A 19,006-nucleotide genomic window follows, 5' to 3' on the forward strand; every position below is an offset into this window, starting at 1 on the left:
CGGCGGCACGACTGCCGCGGCATGTGGTGTTCTAGTAATTGTCAAATATGTACTCTATGAAACCGGCGGCATGATTGTACAAAATACGGCCGGCGGGTTGGGCCGCCGGGCTGTGCCGCCGGCATCAGCGGCTTTGGTGTGTAGACACCTTAATGTACTACTAATTAAATAAAAACTCTCCGAACGTTATGTGAGCACCTCATTTTCATCATTTTGTTTGTTTGAACGCCATCGCAGGAACTAAGTAGCTTCCATTGGTGAAGTTGTGACTTCGCAGAAAATAGACGGTAGCCTATGGGGGCTGCGATATTGTTCGAAAGAGTTACCGTGGCCCTGGTACATTAAGGGCTTAAGAACGAACACGGTAGATCAATCAGTAAAAGTCTGACACTCCCTCATGCTGCACCCACAGCGGGAGGAATCATTTAATGATTTCCCATAAAAAAAGAGAAAATGACCAATAAATACATATGGCGTACTGTACCTCTATCATGAGTGTAAGACAATAGAATTTGTGTAAACGATACTCGATACAAACCACGTAATTTTTTGTATGGTAGAGGTACAGGCTTAATCCAAAAGGAAGGGTCGTGTTCAAAAATGAAACAAAAACGATCAATATAACATTTTATTTGTCGAATTGTCTTGACAAAAAATATCACTATCGTTAAACTCAGATAAATAATCTTATTTACAATAATATACATAACGGGCTTTTAGATGAAACACCCTCATCAATCACAATGCTTCTGTGACTAGTTTTAGCACGCGAATTGACTCGCTTAAATTATTTAATTAATTATATTTATCAAAATAATTTGCATTAGAAATAATAGCCTATTTTTTTCTATAGCTTGTAGGCAAGGCCTCGTCTCATTCTGCCTTTACAATTCCATAAAAATAACTAAGTTCCAACCAGTTTCAAATGTACGACGTCCGAAAGAAGGTTTTACACGCAAATTGATGATCAACAAATCTATTTTCATTTTTTTCATGATATCAAGCATTAGTTTGCAAAGCAGTCGAAAACTCTATGCTCGTGTCTCTCTGGTATTAAATTGATATTAACTTTACTTTTCAGGCATCGTACATTTTATTACTTTCTCAATATTCAAAGTTTGTAGATATGGTCATGTTCAACAATATTTCTCATAAAGGTACATAGCTGTCGAGTATTTTCTATAATTATCGTAAGAGCTATTGTTTCTACATGTATTGTATATTGTAAGGGTAAAGCGTATATTGGAAAATAAAGCTTGATCGCTTTATAAGCTGCCTTAGCGGTAGCACTTATTGTTATAATTTTCGACTATCAGACATTTTTGTGATAATTTTAGTCTACATATTTTTATTTTCCAAAACTTACAATACTTAGATTTTGGCGTGACATTGTCACAAGGGTCATTTCTATTGGTATTTTGATGGCATTGTACAGGTATCAATATTAAATTTTGGTCTAACATGCAAATACCCTATGATTTCCTACTGTAAATGCGAAAATCTAGCTCTTACCTTGCAATAAATTCATCTAAATAAAATAATATTGAACACAAAATGAAAGATATGCATGTATTGCAGTTTATTTGTTTCCGATTTGGAACCAAATATTATATGATTAACATATCGACGAATTCATATTAATTCTATGGCAATAACATTAATGTTTGGTATATAAGAAGATAAAATTGAATATCATTTGGCACGCTGTGATATTTTATTCATTTGGATTAAATCATAATTAGCATAAAATAATGGCTTAGCTACCTTAAAATAAGCTGTACAATATTACATAATAGTCAGTTTTCGTTTACAGCAGGGAGCAAAATATAATCTTCCTACACAATAATGTGATTGAAAATATTGCTTTGTGAATTGTGCAGAATGGGTATATTTGTTTGCTCTCCTTTGTATTCCATATAATATCCTTTAAACGATTGCTTAAGATTGTACACAAACCAGGTACGGAGAATAAGTACAATATCATGGCATTTCTTATGAAAAATAGCTGAACTTTATAGAAAAATAATATACACAGTATATATACATTGCTATACAATAAATATATCTCGGCTGTTTACAAAAAATAAATAATATATTTAGAGGTGCTTAGGAGTAATATTTATCTTCTTTATTACTTTGTAACCCCATAAATATAAAAGGTTAAGAAAATATTGATCAAATTAAGTTTTATTTATCAAATATACATTAATTCTATAAATATCAAGTAAAAATAATATCTATTGATATAATCACGCATTATTTTCACGGATTTCAATAATTGAAATAATTAGTTTGTGATAAACGAATTGACAGCCTAAACTTAGTAAGTTAAATTAATTTGAAATGATTTAATTGAGAAACAATTCCTTTAGAGGTAGTGATCGCAATATAATGTAACTACTAAATGAATCGAATCTAGTTTTCTACTAATTATTATTTTAAAGGAGGTCTATCGAGCAAGTTCGATAAATGACACGTGAACACGAATTAGTACATTTTCAATCGTCTCATTGCAAGAAAGACCGAAAACTATTTGAGAGCAGCCGCCTAAAAATGCAACCTCCATTTTTAAATATACAATCATTTACGTTTACGGGACATTTTTTTGTAATTTTTCGTCAATAACCATTCCATAGAATGTCATATAAATTCTAACAAGTATATTTTTGACTAGAATTTAAATCAACCACTAAAAACGACGTATGTCACACTACTTGTCGTACATTTAATAAGTTTTATCTAACAATATGTCCTATAGGCCATGTCCTACGTGATATTTTGTGCGACACAAAGGCGTTAAAACTCCGTTCACATTGATTGGATATTTTTAACTTTGTCTGGTTCAATAAATAATGTCTCATTTTCATTGGTGTCATTTTGCAGTTGCAATTTATTTCATAATAAAAAGTCAAACTATCTTTCTGATATTATTTGTGAACACAAAATTGAATATAGAGCATATAAATTTACTATTGTATTTACAAAGAAACCTAGTAACACAAAGGACGAAATAAAAAGGAACTTCAGTAACCGCCAATTGTAACGAATGTTGAACCTGTACAGTAACTCGGCCAACATTCAGTTAAAACAATTCAAAAAGAAGACTTCTCTCGTCAATTAATGTCGATTTTGTGCGTTCGTTAACAAATAACTATATACAAAGTCTGTAAATAAACGCGTCGTTACTATATGTCTCTCTCTAACATTAAAGACAAGGTTACAACATGCCAATACACCGTGCCTCAACAAGGCAGCACTAGCGATGTTCGTACTAATCTTAAAGCTAATAATCTATTTTATTATCACAATACGTCGTCCCCTACGATTCGATTACGACAGAACATTAATCGATTGTTTTAGTCGATATTTCTTCAATTAATCGTCACATCACTACACTAGTTTGAGCCACGCTTTGGACAATATCGTCTGAACACATTTAAGCCCTGTGTTCTTTTGAACTACATACTTTTAATATACATTTTGAGTAAATTGCTCAGGCTATTGGAAGCTTACATTCTGAGATATTTTAGAACAGCAACAATAAAATACTAAAATAAAAACATGTACTTTTTTAGTTACAAAACACAGGCTTTTGATCAACTAAAAAAATCATATCGATAAATCGTTGCTTGATTGTTCTGGCTAAGATTTTAGTAGGTAGACTTTTCGAAGATGGTAATTACAAACGGAAATAATTCTAATATAAAAATTTGGCATGTAGCGATATACACTTTTAGAGTAGTTTATCGAGAAGAGACGTTCACGAAAACTATGATAAAGTAATTTTTCCTCAGAACAGCTATAAAATATCAATTTTGCCTATAAAGGCAATGGAGTCCGAACAAAAAAAATGTAGCTAAGCTTTGTATTCCAAAAGCTATTAAATTCGATATAATTAGAGCATCGATCGTAGACACAAAATTGATGATTTCAGCGTGAATATCAGGATGAGTATTTATTGAAGTTTTTTTGTTGTTTTTTATAGGTATGACGTCATCAACGTATATAGAGCGGTGATGTGAAGTCGGCCGTTTCACGTAGTATAAGCTCTAGGACTCGAGTGACTAAATAATAATTTGCACGTGTATAAGGTTCGAATTGTAGTATTAAAGCAAATATCATATTCGATGTATACGGACGCCCTGAGACCTATGCTACTTGAGATATAACTCAGTTTTGAGAGCTTGATCAATTCCATTTGATATTTTATTTCCTTGATTTTTTAACAATCGTATCCCAAGATATGATTAGACTTTAACCTTTTTTTACTTAAAAACAAATAGCGAGATTCTAAGCAAGGTCAGTTATACATACATAACTTAACACATAAAGTCTACCAATAATTGTGCAACAGTTGAAAAACAATACAAAAAAAAATACCGTATTCGATATTGAGTAGCAATAAATACTATTGCTTTAAATTCAAACTTATTATGTGACTTGATCCATGAACATACCGGAGGATTAGAAGCAAGCTCTCAGTGACCAATTTCCTAGTGGTTAATGTGCAGGCCTGACTCCGTGCATGGTGAGGAAGGCATGCAGGTCCCGCGGCACGTGCTCGGGCCGGTACGTGGCGCCCGCGCAGGCCAGGGCTCCGGCCGCCAGGCAGGACAGCCGCGGCCGCAGGGCTCCGCGGACCACGGCCTCTGCTGGACCTGGGGGAGTACCATAAGGCATGTCATCTTGTTACAAGGTAACACAGACTGAAAATTTCCTTCAGCGTATTCTCATTTTCGCACGTGCCAAAACTTGTTTCCTGTCAACTGAGCGTTGCCACAGAAAAATCGAGAGGAAAATAAGCGAATGTGGAAATACTGATAAACTTTTACGATAATATTGAGGCTGCGTCTACACGGTGCATGTAGCTGGACCAAGTGACGCGCGAAACGCATCAGAGTGCTTAGTGCGAGTTTTCGTGAATTTTTTTACGGACTCACATGAGAGCGCGTATACTAAGATTTGTATGGAACAAAAACAGCTCCACCTAGTGTCAAAAATTGGAACTTGTTTTTGTTCCATACAAACAGTGTTGCCAACAGTTGTAGAAGCTTACCACCAGAGTCAACTTTTAAAACCACCAGAAAACCACTAACAAAAATTTATCCCACACTTAAAATCACCACCAAATTCACCACTAAAAAAATATTGTTTATATTTTATTGTAACCTAAAACAATTTAATCATCCAAAGATGTAACTCGGCAACGATAGAAAATTAAAACAGACAAAGCATTACATCTGTTTAGCAATTCATCCGACCCGATCCGAATCCTTCACAAATTATAATCGGCGTAGTAGTTTCACAAATTGTTTAGTTACGCATTTGACCAATGAATGAGTACTTAATATAATTATATAGTAGTCGTTCACCTTTTTGTTTTGTAGATGCTTTTTTGACATTCCGTGAGACTTCAAATCTCCATAGTAACTCCTTAAAGTTGTACCACAAAACTTACATTTCGCTACTTGACCCGCAGTACTTTCAACATTTCGCCACTAAATAGGGGACTTAAACCACCAGTATTAGTGGAAAATCCACTAAGTTGGCAACACTGCATACAAATCTTAGTATACGCGCTCTCATGTGAGTCCGTAAAAAAATTCACGAAAACTCGCACTAAGCACTCAGATCACGCGGGTGAGTATCTTGCTTTGATACATGCTCGAGTCGCTAGATCCACACATTTTTTAATGCATACAACATGCGCACCGTGTAGGCCAACATCGAAGCCCATAGATGGCGGAACAACCTGGAAGCCTGCAAGCCTGATTGGTGGGAACACTCAAAAGATCGAGAGGTGTGGTGACAAATTGCTAAGCAGTGGGACAATACACGCACAGAAGTGTTTGTAAAATTTTTATCAGGTGTTAAGTTTGTATGTACTTTCTAAGTATATCTTAGACACCAATGACTGTGTTTCGTATGGCACGTTAAACTGTAGGTTCCGGCTGTCATTGAACATCCTTGGCAGTCGTTACGGGTAATCAGAAGCCAGTAAGTCTGACACCAGTCTCGCTAAGGGGTATTGGGTTGCCCGGGTAACTGGGTTGAGGAGGGTCAGATAGGTAGTCGCTTCTTGTAAAGCACTGGTATCCAGCTGAATCCGGTTAGACTGGAAGCCGACCCCAACATAGTTGGGAAAAGGCTCGGAGGATGGTGTTAGGTTATTGTGCTAGTATACTGACCGCCGATGGAGGCGACGAGCGGCGTGATGCCGTCGGCGTCCATGGCGTCCACGTGCGCGCCGCTCACCAGCAGCTCCAGCACCACCGCGCGGAGAGACTCGCTCCACTGCGACCGCTCGTCTGTAAACCAACACAATATTATAAGTATTTAACATCTGCCTAGCCATTTAACAACTATATTGAGGTATGTGAGGAGAAATCGAAGTGGCCTGGTGAGTAAAGAACCAACCTCTCGAGTATGAGGGTGGGTTCGATTCCAGTTCAGGCAAGTACCAATGAAACTTTTCTATGTTTGTATGTACTTTCTAAGTATATCTTGGACACCAATGGCTGATAAAAAGCTGAAGGAAAACATCTTGAGGAAACCTGGACTATATAGTCTGAAATCACCAACCCGCATTGAGCAAGCGTGGTGATTCCATGCTCAATCCTTCTCCGTGTGAGAGGAGACCTGTGCCCAGCATTGGGACGATAAAAAGGCTGTAACAGTACTGAGGTGAGCTTCTAGTACCGCTACGACTTATTCTTCACCATTTTCACCCCCACAAAACTTTAACGCACACTTAGGAAAGGGAATGAGGGTTAAAAAGTAATAGTAATAAAACGTAGCACGCACCAGGTATAAGCTGGTAGGAGATGAGCGCGACGTGCAGCGCGGTGCGGCGCGAGCTGTCGGCCGCGTCCACACCCGCGCCGCACTCCAGCAGCAGCCGCGTCGTGCGGCTGCACGGGAACCTAAGAACAATCACATATTTACTAATCTATACATATAATAAAATGATCGGAAACTCAAAACTGTACATTCAATATAATTTTTTGAAAATACCTGGATACCTTGACAGTAATTTACAGTTTATAGGGCTACTTTTTATCCAATTATAAAATTAAAAAAATATAGCTTATAGCTTTTGACGAAAGGAAGAAACGATAGTAATAAAGTTTATAGCTATTTTATGTTTTCATAGATAGTAGTTCCATTTAGGGTACGGGTGTATCTGAGGGTTAGTTTGCAATAAGGGTGCGTCTACACGGTGCATTTAGTTGGAGCAAGTGACAAGAGCACGTGGGTGGGTATTTTGCTTTGGTACATGCGCGAGTGGCTAAATCCTCACGTTTTTGTAATGTTCTGTGCATGTGCCTTATAAATGCGCAATCTACTTGCACCGTGTAGACGCAACCTATGCAATCAATATGCCCTAAGGTAGACTTGTTCTTGAACAGTTTCAACGAATTTAGAAATTGCTTAAATAAATTGTAATTATTCTTTTAGTGTCATGTAGTAAGTAGCTTCTCAATATTACTTCAAGTTTATTGTCTCTACCGAAGCATATTAATCTTTAAATGTTGTGAACAGGAATAATTGGACTTCAGATTTGTGTACTGTTGTTTGTCTTGATTGTCTTAACCTGTAGTCTGTCACTGTACTTATTAAATAAAAAAAAATATATGGAAATATATACTTACTGGCACACATCGCTAGTATGGAAGTCATCGACGGGCGTCCGTCGGTCGGCGGCGAGGTGCAGCAGCGTCTGTCCGCTGCGCAGTCGCACGTTGCGAAGCCTGAATATCGCGCGACGGACTAGGCTTGTCGTCTCCTGGGGGGTACAATGTTTTCATCAATATTTTTGCCCAGTCTAAGGACAATTTTTTTTAGTCCTACGACCCTCATACAAGCCCGATTCTCATATATGTACAAAAGTATGTAAAAAATAGGTTTGTTATGTAAACTAGAATTCACTATTATTTCATAATATTTTAATCAATATTTTTGTCCCTTCAGAATAGTGTAAGGACAATTTTTTATTGGTCCTACAACCCTCATTATACAAGCCAAATTATCATATACAATAGTATGTAAAAAATAGTTTTATTTGTAAACTAGAATTCCTACTAATATTATAAATGCAAAAGTCCGTTTGTTTGCTTCGCTTTCACGCAAATACTACTTAACCGACCATCAAAAACTTTGTAGAATACTTTTTAGACGCGGTTGAAACTGGCAGAAGCTAGTTTCATAATAAAGTTACCAACCTCGCTATTCCCCGCATTTTCGAGCAGTCGGGCAGCCACGGCGACGAGGTACAAGGCCGTCCGCACATTGCTCTCGTACTCATCCTGCAACATGAAAGCGCGCACCAAACTCTTCGCGTCAATACTAAATACGTTACACTGAATAAATAGCTACGATTGTGGATTGTGAATGATGCTCTGGACTGCTGAAGGCTTTGAATCATTCTCGTAGAGAAATATCGGTCCGTATTCTTTTCATTATTCCAAAAATAGAGGTCCTCCCTCACAGAGATATGTAATCTCCAAAAATAATGAGTTAAGCTTTCATAGTATTCAACATTTATTTATTATTTTAATTGTACGATCAAAGTTTATGATTCTTAATTCATATTTTTGTTAACCTTCAGTTGAACACTTCGTAACTACCCAACGAAAAATAAACCCTTGTTACCGTTACGGAAGATCTAATTTAATCAGCAATGATCTAATTTCTCAATACAGAGAGGCTATCAACAGAATACCTATCAGTGAACTTCAATTGATTTGATTGTTCAGTTAAGAGTCTAAAATAAAAGATTGACAGTAAAAATTACACTGTATTGCAAAAAAATAAGTCAGCTTTTATCAATCCCTTCCTCAACTAACCCCTAATTACACTGTATTGCAAGAAAAAGTAGCCAGTATTTTCCCAAAATCGATACCTATTCGTCCTCACCGACATGACACATGAAAAGCAAGATGACAGTTGACACAAGTAGCTACATACTACTAAGGATTCCGGGTCGTGGTTCGCTTGCGGTTTCTCCAGTCTTTTCGTGCCTCGCCTTAGCTCTTCCGCGCATGCCTCTAACACGAAGCATACCTGAAAACAAATTATTTTTTTCAAATAACTTTGTTACTATGAAGTTGGTTATTAATCTATAGTAATATAATAAAAAGAAAACCTTTTTTTGTATGTTTCTAAAGGCACTACTACTAATAATTATTTCACTGTTAGGAGGCTACACAATCTGTGCTAAATATGGGCTATGTTTTATACGAGTGGAGGACCGCGTGGAACAGCTTGTACGAAATTAACAGTGAAGCCCAAGAACTTAGTCGCTAGTAAATCTACTATTTGATGCCTTGCGTATGCACGATAATTGAATGTTTCAATCATACATGCAATTACCTGTAGCCCACTTCGTATAAGCAAAGCTACTTGACGGGAATATAATTATGGTTTTATTAACCGACTTCCCAAAAAAGAGGTTCTAAAATTTTCGAGTATCACATATTTTTTAATAAAAGAAATAAATATGTGTACGTATTTTCATGTTGCTATAGTTACTGAAAAATTTGTATGTGTATGTATGTTGATGTTGCTATAGTTACCTGAGCAAGAGGTAGTTCGATTCCTATGTGTATCATTTGTGAGAACACTTGAGCAAATCTGAGTAAGTCCTTTACCACTGAAACCTGGAAACAGAAAAAAAGCTACGTCAGTCAACGAAAATTACAGGAACAGCGAGAACATTCATTCTTAGTATTTAAGACATGTACTACTACAAGATAAGATACTAATCGACATATATTAACCAGTATATTAACGTATGTATTTAATTGAATGTGATTAGGTAGCTAAGTATATCTTAGACACCAATTACTGTGTTTCGGATGGCACGTTAAACTGTAGGTCCCGGCTGTCATTGAACATCCTTGACAGTCGTTACGGGTAGTCGGTAGCCAGTAAGTCTGACACCAGTCTAACCAAGGGATATCGGGTTGCTCGGGTAACTGGGTTGAGGAGGTCAGATAGGCAGTCGCTCCTTGTAAAGCACTGGTACTCAGCTGAATTCGGTTAGACTGGAAACCGACCCCAACGTTTGGGAAAAAGGCTCGGAGGATGATGATGATTAGGTGGGACACACTGCATAACATGACATGTGACGTCACCTCGTTGTGCTGCCTGAGAGCCAGCGCATGTCGCCACAGCGCGAGGCAGCGGTCGAAGCGAGCCTCGTCCGCGAACACGGCCCCGCGGAACACGATCGGGTGCGGCAGGTCGGGGCACCGGGCACCTAGCACCCGCTCCCGGACCGCCAGCCCTTCCATGTGAAGCGCGTGAGCGTTGCCTACTAGTTGTTCTACTTCCTGTAAACGAGAATTTGTACGTTACAATATGAATAGAATAGAAAACATGTAATAAAAAAAGAAAATTCGTGCCAGTACAAGTTTTCGTTACAATAAGAATAGAACAGAACTTTTGAATATCGTAAATAATACTGCAAAAATGACGTTATAAAAAATTGCATGCGGATGCCGCGCTTCCAGCCAGTACAAGTTTTCAATTTGAAAAATTCGAATTTGGCGAAGCTGATCAGTTGAAAAGAATACGAATTCAGTCATTGAAATAGATCAATTTTTAAACGGGACTTTTTATTTTATACCATTTTACATTTAATATTATTTTTTTATTGACCAAAATTGACAAAAACCTCTTGTAAAGTCATACGTAATCTATTCTCACCTCTATAGTGGTGCTCTCTTTCCAGTTATCGTAAGCAGGTATAGGGTCAGCGGGTTTCTTCAGCAGCAAGCCATATCTAGTGTCATAGCGCATCGCCATCGCCCTGTGTAAGTACTGGTATGCCATCTGTCGATAAAATGAACAACTAAATTATTAATAAAATTCCAAAAATAATGTACGAAAGTTGACCTGTATAACATAACATTAGTACAGACACGCATCAACCAACCTCAATTTTTCAAATTTCTTCAATAGATTTTCAACATTACCACAATTAGTGGAAGTTCGAAAGGTAACATTGGACAGATTAGGTTGGCGCCTGTACAATAATGGCGTGCAAGGCCTATTTCGGCCTTAATAATATTTTTACAAACCAGCCTGGATCTTAGATGTTGGTGATTGATTCACCCGTGCATCGGAGAGCTCGTAAATGTCGGTCCTGATCTCTTTCCGGTCGTGTCGGATTGCCGTTCCATCGGGCGCAGAGAGTGAAGAGTGTGTCTGCGCAAATGCTCGTGCACTATAATATGTCCTGCGCAGCTGGCTGATCTCCTTCAATGAGAACAGCCGCCGTGGCCGAAATCGGCCGTGGACGCCATAAGTAGCAGAGTAAGACGAACTGACCCTAAGACAGTAGTACTCCTTGTCATTCGCGAAGGAGGCGCCGAGGAGCTCGAAGGCCTCGATGGCCTGCGCGCGCGTGACCTCGGGCCGCGCCGCCAGCATCTCCACCACCGACGCCCGCGCCCGCTCCGCCGCGCACTGCAGCGGCGTCATACCTGTACCAAAATACATTATCTATACTAATATTATAAAGCTGAAGCGTTTGTTTGTTTGTTTGAACGCGCTAATCTCAGGAACTACTGGTCCGATTTGAAAAATTCTTTCAGTGTTAGATAGCCCATTTATCGAGGAAGGCTATAGGCTACTTTTTATCCGGGTTCGTGCAGAGGTTTCCACGGGATACGGGTGAAACCGCTAGCAGAAGCTAGTATGCTATATTTTATGAACCAGCCTAACCAAGGGGATTGCCCGGGTAACTGGGTTAAGGAGGTCAGATAGGCAGCCGCTTCTTGTAAAGCACTGGTACTCAGCTGAATCCGATTAGACTGGAAGCCGACCCTAACATAGTTGGGAAAAAGGTTGAGGATGCTATATTTTTTGAAGTTTTCGCTAACGCTTAAAAATTGTTCCGGAGAAGGATATCGAATCTTTGATAGATAAACAGTTTTACCATTGAATTGCTTGTTAAAAGTTAAAAATTTATCGAGACTTATGTAATTAATAGTATAGATGAATTAGAAATTGTAAAACGATATCTTAAGAAGTTACCATAACGACTCCATGGATAAAAATTATTCATCAACCAAATTAGACAGATATTTTTATACTTTTATAAGTACGAAAGTTGTTTACTCTTTTACGCAAAAACTACTAATTATTTGGATGGCAATTGGCTACTGCCATGTTATTACATACCTAAATAACATATAAGTTATTTATCTTTATACAGAACTGTACTTAGGAACCTTATCCTATACATACCATTTTCATTAGTAAGTATCTTAGCCTGGTGGTCAATGAGTGCACAAACGACTGCCGCATGACCGCACTCGGCCGCGAAATGCAACGCCGTCGCGCCGCACAGTGCGCGTTCATCGACGCGAGCGCCGCTGTCTAATAGAAATTGCACCTGAAAATAGTAAAATAATATAGTAAAAAAATATATCTATACTAATATTATAAAGCTGAAGAGTTTGTTTGTTTGTTTGTTTGAACGCGCTAATCTCAGGAACTACTGGTCCGATTTGAAAATTTCTTTCAGTGTTAGATAGCCCATTTATCGAGGAAGGCTGTAGGCTACTTTTTATTTCGGTACGGGTAGTAGTTCCCACGGGATGCGGGTGAAACCGCTGGCAGAAGCTAGTATAAAATATTATTTTGTTATATGTAATGGCGTCCACGGCCAATTTCGGCCACGGCGGCTGTTCTCATATAAGGAGATCAGCCAGTGATAATAGTTGTATACATATATAAATATAATTCTGCCAATTTTGAAATAGCAAATAATTTCATTTTGCCACAAAACTACGCACCTTCTTGGGAAATACCTACTCAAAATAGATAATATTCTGAACTTGTAATAATGAAGCAAAAGTGACAGATAAACAACAAGTAAATGACCCGAGAGCGTAACCTTTCGATAAAGCATAAATACGTTAATTATAAAAATAGACTACTTGTATCTGCTTTGTTCTTTTAGTAAGTCATTTCATCAAGTATCTGAATTTATTTAGAACTAGCGACCCGCTCCGGCTTCGCACGGGATACCAGTATTTCCCCTTGAACACTTGTCTAAAAAAATTGTCTGCAAAACGGACCTTATTTCAACGTCATAATCTGTCATTTTTTTTGAAGAGTGTTCAACAAACGTTTAAAAGCTTTTCTGGTACGACGGATAGACTTTAAATTAAGTTATTTTCACGTTTACTCAATGCTAGTTTATGCTATCATCACAATTTTAAGACAAGTTCAAAAGCATAAATAAATATGTTCTTGTACAGATATTTATTAGGCAAATCGTTTTACCGGTTGACTTGGACTATAAATTAAACAATTAGGCTACCCAAAAGGAGTTCACGTAGAGTGCTAAACGTCAGCTCATAAATTAGTGTTAAACTGTTTTATTGGCCTGATCTTCGCGTGTACAGCGAGTGCACGCCCATTAAAAGCAGCGAATTTACTAGTTACAGCCTATTTATCGTCCCACTGCTGGGCACAGGCCTCCTCTCACACGGAGAAGGATTGAGCATTAATCACCACGCTTGCTCAATGCGGGTTGGTGATTTCAGACTATATATAGCGAATTTACTACACAGATTTAATTAATATTTGAATATAAAAGGCATCCTTTTAACTGATACACAAAGGACTTATAAGCACCTACGGTTCAATTAAAAATGCTTCTAAATTTTAATCCGGTAGCTGACATTTCATTTCATTTTAACGCTCAATCCTTCTCCGTGTGAGAGGAAGCCTGTGCCCAGCAATGGAACGATAAAAAAAAGGCTGTAACAGCTGAACTTTCATCAATCTTTGAACCTTATCATATACCCTAAAATTTCAATAATAAAGCTCCTATATTTGATAGCATAGCATAGCATGGCTGGCAAAGTGTAGTCTCACTATAAGACATGTCATCGACACGAAAGAAGAAGAAGAATTTGATAGCATTTAGGGTACATCAAGACAAGCAAACAATCCTCTTTACGAAATTAAAAAAAAAAGCCACTTACCACATCCAAATGTCCCTTATAAGCTGCAATCATCAAACAAGTATTGTTATACTTGTTCGCTTTATGTATATCTGCTCCGTGCCTCACTAAATACTTGACAATGTCTAGTCTTCCATCAAAACAGGCTGCTCTGAGGGGCGTGCTCAAAGTCTTAGTGGCGTGGTTCACGTTAGCTCCAGCTCGCACCAGGCGTTTCACAATGCCTAGGTGACCTGCCCCCGCGGCACACCATAGGGCTGTCGCTCCTGGAATAAAAATGCCGTATCATATCGATTATTGCATTCCATAATGTACATTAGGTGGTGAATATAAAATGACTGTCACAATTATGGACCCTGATGGGCACAGCAAAATAGTTAGAAGAGAGGAAGGCGTTTAATGTAAGATAGTACCTATATGTTTTCTTTTATTATTTTAAACATATCAGTGGGTTGTACGTATTAGAATCGTGGTATTCGACGGCGTTTCCGTCGGAAATGACAGTGACTCTTAGTGCGGATCGGAAATAACTGTCTCTTCTTACGAGTCAAAGGTAAGGATAGACCAACAGTCTTTTGGTAAAAAGGAAAAGGTAGTAGAATTTTCATAGAATAAAGGTTCGCAAAAACGTTCAGCCGGAAAATGGCTTATAATGATGATGATAATGTAAGGTTCGTAAACCCTGTCGGCCTGAGGGATAGTAACAAAGAAACGAGATACAAGAAAAGACAGGAGGCCACAACTTAGTAGGTTAATCTGGACTGAGATAATTATGGTGACAGTTTTAATTTTAGCATACGTTTCCGTGATCCCATTCAGAAGAAATTACGGTCACCGTCACACGGTACGACCACTATTCCATAAAGACTTTAGCGTAGACACAAACATACAATAAACGCGAGCCAAATGTGTTGCCATAAATATTTACATTACCGCTTACGTAAAGCATGTTAGTAGTAAGATAACTGTTTTACTGTATCCATTCAAATCTTGCCAATCATCTTCGTAATTAGATTATTATTTTGACAGATATTTTATAGGTTTTGTAATAATTAGGTTTTTGCTGGAGCTGGAAGATTGTGCCAATCCTAAGATTTGGGAGCCTCGCGAAGAAAGAGGGAGACTGATTTAACCAATTTAGTCTATAGGTCGACCACCTTACCGCCTTAATCTGATAGAGATTATCTACAAAGATTTCTGTAGTCACTCACTCCCACGAGTTAAATGAACTAATACTATAATAATAAATAATAAGCAACTAGCTGTTTTGTTTTTCTCAATTTCTGTCACATCTTGAAGAAACTCGTTTTGCAGCTAGATTAGCATTCGCATTTTAAGTAAGGGCGCATCTTTATCTATTTTCTCTGAAAAGGTTTTTTCAAGACACCATCCCATAAAAAATCAATGGGGCCTCGCAGCAATGTCCTTAATATGCGCTTCACCATTTTCTAAGTTCTAGCGATATCCCCGAATAGTAAATTGGCGGTAATTTATTGCATCTACATTCTACACCTACGGTTCCGCGATGACGGGGTTTTATTAATCACTATTGCTAATAATATCATTCAAAAATACATTTCAATGTCACGCATTGAATTTTTCATTAACAACTCACGATAAACTAACCGAACGAACAAACTGAATCATTTGTGTCGACAACACTAACAAAAATAAAACGTGATTAAGATCTTCCAAGAAAGTTAGGACAATACACATACTTGGTCTCATTCTTTATCAATGCACCGAATGTAGGAACTGCATCTAGTCACCAAAGGCGATGCCAAACGTGCAAATCCTTTATAAAGCTGGTAAATCATAAATACGGGGAAACAAAGAGGTTTGGAAGTCGGCCAGATACGTACCAAAACGTTCCGAGAGACCAATTTCGGTTTCTTTGTGTGTAAACTTTCACACATTTCTATATATAAACCGTGAGTCCCGACTTAGACAAAAAATGGAGTCAATGCGCCGTACGACGAGGAATATGCTGCAGGACTCTTTGTGTGCACCGAGTGACGCCTGGCGCTTTATTTGGGTAACATTTGACATTGGCGGAAAATAAAGTCGTGGAATCAAAATCGTGTTCCGCGAACCCGATGAAATGCGAAACACATTCCATAAATGCGTGTGCCAAAATTACATTTCGGAATTCGATTTTGCTACATATGGAACTTCTCCAGCAGGAATCAAGCTTTAGCGTTTTTAATCCTAAATAGGACCAAACATTTTTCAGCCTGTCCAATGCAATGGCTGGATAAAGGCCTCCCCATTTCGTCTTAACACCTCTCGATTCTGGTGATCTCACCAATATCGTTGGTAGGCGTCCAGGCCTCCCGTCATCTCTTCCGAGCCCCTGTTGTTTCGTACTTGAGCATCGAGGAAGTAATTAGCAATGGGACATAAAGATTATTGCTCAACATTAAGAAATATCAATTCAAATGACTATTTTATAGGTATCTGATCACCTTCTCAAAATAAAAGACCTCGCTAATTTAGTGGAACAATAAACAAGCTATTTTCGATTTCTCTGATATCTTTCAGAAAAATACTGACCTTCTATAACATATTCATCGAATTTCACTGTGCCTTCAGTCTCAAGTCTGACGGGTGGTCTGAACTTTTCGAGGAGGATTCTGACGGCTGCCTCCCGGCCATGTCGGGCTGCTGCTATCAGTGGCGTGCATTTGACTCCATCACAGCATACATCCTGGGAATCAACAGCAAATAGATTAAGATTAAAAGAAAATTCAATTATTTTATAATAATCTCACATTTAGTGAAAATGCTTAAAGGTCTAAAGGTTTTCAGAGGTTTTTTTCAAACAGAGCAATGCTGTTGAGTCTAAACGTTGAATTACATATTGTACGGCTTTGAAAACAATAAATTAATTGTGGAACATGTTTTGTAAACTAATTATAATATTACTTTGCAAATATATTTCACAAATACCAATACTAGTGTAGGTGACCTCGAATTACAATTTTTGAAGGAATTTTCTTATTTACAATATAATATTTGATTCATATATGAACCCTTGCCACTTGTTTACTTCAAACATGTGTGTTTGTTTGTGTATTGAAACACAAATATGTCATCCCTGAGTTCATCAACATGTCATTAACCCACATCTTTGTATGTAAAAAACAAAGGGAATGTCTTTTGTTTATATAACATACATACATATGTATTTTAATTTGTCTAGAAATTCAGAGATTATAAACAACAACGATCTATTAAGGCTGTTTAGTTCAAAATTGTCCTTCAGTTAATATTATTTAGATATTTCACGTTAATACTGGATGCAGGTCGCTTCCAACAGGTATCTGTGGAGATCAAAGGGGGGGGGGCTATGTTCACGATGATGATGATTTCACATTAATGCCAGGGCTGCAGGATTGTTTGAAACAGTTACTGTAGCATTGAGAGTACACAAAGAAATTAAATAACTATGTGTATTATTTGTAAAATTGGACACCCAAAGGGTCAACTGTCAATTTTCCATTGAAGAATAAATGAAGGTGATTGATGATTAATGTGTATATTATTCTTATATTTAGTTTTACAGAATCATGAGCTTCCTTGTAGTTTGACAGCATAACAGCTTAATCAACAGCTAAGCTTTTGGTAAAAGCATAGATAGATGGCTAACATATTTATTTCAAAAGGGCTTTATAGGGACAGGAAATAATGTACTTCAGAATATTCATATTAGTTAGATTGATTACTATGTTGGTAATTAGTTTATGCTATTGATTCATTTTCTATATTCATTGAACTGTCAAATGTGTGAACAGCTGATCCGTTGATAAGGTGGTGATAATGATGAAACATTTTCACCAATGGCATAATATTTAATGTGCATATTAATTTATGCTTAAATTCATAACATTTAACTCTTGCTCAATAATGATAATAAATTTACTTAGGGTAAATGAAATAAATTAAACATTTTAACGCAATCTCATTGTGATAACAATCAAGACAAGGCTATGTGTGTAGTAATTATGATGTTAATTAAATAGAAAAGTGAGCGATTCTACTGGTGCTTAGTCTTTCGCAAGAACTACTTCGCGGACTCAAGGAAATGGAACTGGCAAGTGCTACCAAGGTTGCGAAGATGTTAAACGTGCGTTACGACGCAAAATCGCATTCCACGACGCACAAAAAATGAATTAATAACTCACACCGACAGTATGTAACGCGCAAAAGGTAACGCGCCGTCAATTTGTATGATAAAAATAGATTATCATCATTCTCATCAGAAATTACTAAATGACAATCCAAGTCCTGATACAAGTTTCAATCAAATCTAATAAGTAAAATTGCTAATTTTCTACTTACACTATTTAATAGGTCGTCAATTTCATCTGTGTTTTTCTCGTATAATAAAGCGTAAAGGGTTAAAGACATTCCATCCCTGGCAGAAAAAAACACCCGTTCTCGCAAGGAGCTGGTCACATCTTCTAACATCAATTTATCTTCCATTATCTAGCCACTGTTCTTTATAACACACAGTTTTATTTCATCAACACAACACGAGCACGTATCCCTTTTTATTGATGAATTTTTATAACAACTCAGCAGCAAAATATCAAGTCTACTTTTTCTCAAATGAAAAAAAACTGACGATAGTGATGCTCTCGCACCAGGCAGGGTTTACTGAGACACGTTCGAGTGCATTGACAGTAATCGATACCTCACTCCCCATATCCTAAAATCGACTATGAATCTTACCATATAACACGCAGCACTAAGGTCGAACCGTACAGAAAACCGTAAATTAAAAAGTTACCAGATTTAGCAGAATTTTCTGTTTTCCTTTTTAACTAGTACTGGATAAAATATTTGCGTAAAATAGTTTTGCAATATTTTTCTTTTTTGAGATAACATTAATGCATTTTCCTAATCTGACATTCCTGCCACGTTTTGTCCAAGGTGGAGATTCTTGACCAATCAGAAAGAAGTTTACGTTTTTAATATGTCCCTATAACTGCATTACTGCATCTTGAGCATACGTTTCG

At 37.4% G+C, this 19,006-nt stretch overlaps 1 protein-coding gene across 3 annotated transcripts; it reads right to left on the reverse strand.

Moving 5' to 3' along the window:
- Positions 1–614: 614 nt before the first annotated feature.
- LOC110379723 (protein fem-1 homolog B) lies at positions 615–18,664 on the reverse strand. Of its 3 annotated transcripts, none has more exons than XM_049845111.2 (14): positions 18,327–18,664; positions 16,539–16,692; positions 14,007–14,251; positions 12,256–12,403; positions 11,335–11,489; positions 10,711–10,836; positions 10,137–10,334; positions 9,576–9,659; positions 8,968–9,063; positions 8,223–8,333; positions 7,653–7,786; positions 6,805–6,923; positions 6,189–6,308; positions 615–4,658 (listed from the first exon to the last, which is right to left on the reverse strand). In XM_049845111.2, exons 1-14 carry the CDS (start codon positions 18,468–18,470, stop codon positions 4,501–4,503), a joined length of 1,992 nt encoding a protein of 663 aa, XP_049701068.1. In that variant the 5' UTR covers positions 18,471–18,664; the 3' UTR covers positions 615–4,500. The 3 variants fall into 3 exon arrangements, with proteins under 3 accessions (XP_049701068.1, XP_049701069.1, XP_049701070.1); XM_049845112.2 differs by having other exon boundaries at positions 8,223–8,306; positions 18,327–18,663; XM_049845113.2 differs by lacking the exons at positions 16,539–16,692; positions 18,327–18,664 and adding an exon at positions 14,785–14,879.
- Between the last annotated feature and the right edge of the window lie 342 nt (positions 18,665–19,006).

This window comes from Helicoverpa armigera, chromosome 15 (assembly GCF_030705265.1).
Source record: "Helicoverpa armigera isolate CAAS_96S chromosome 15, ASM3070526v1, whole genome shotgun sequence".
NCBI classification, from domain to species: Eukaryota; Metazoa; Arthropoda; class Insecta; order Lepidoptera; family Noctuidae; genus Helicoverpa; species Helicoverpa armigera.

Coding starts and splice junctions, on each gene's coding strand:
- LOC110379723 (XM_049845111.2), bottom strand. CDS start 18,470: ATGGAAGATAAATTGATGTTAGAAGATGTGACCAGCTCCTTGCGAGAA. Junction 10,837..11,334: donor AGGAGTACTACTGTCTTAGG/GTCAGTTCGTCT, acceptor TTTTATCGACAG/ATGGCATACCAGTACTTACA. Junction 6,309..6,804: donor CTCCTACCAGCTTATACCTG/GTGCGTGCTACG, acceptor GTTGGTTTACAG/ACGAGCGGTCGCAGTGGAGC.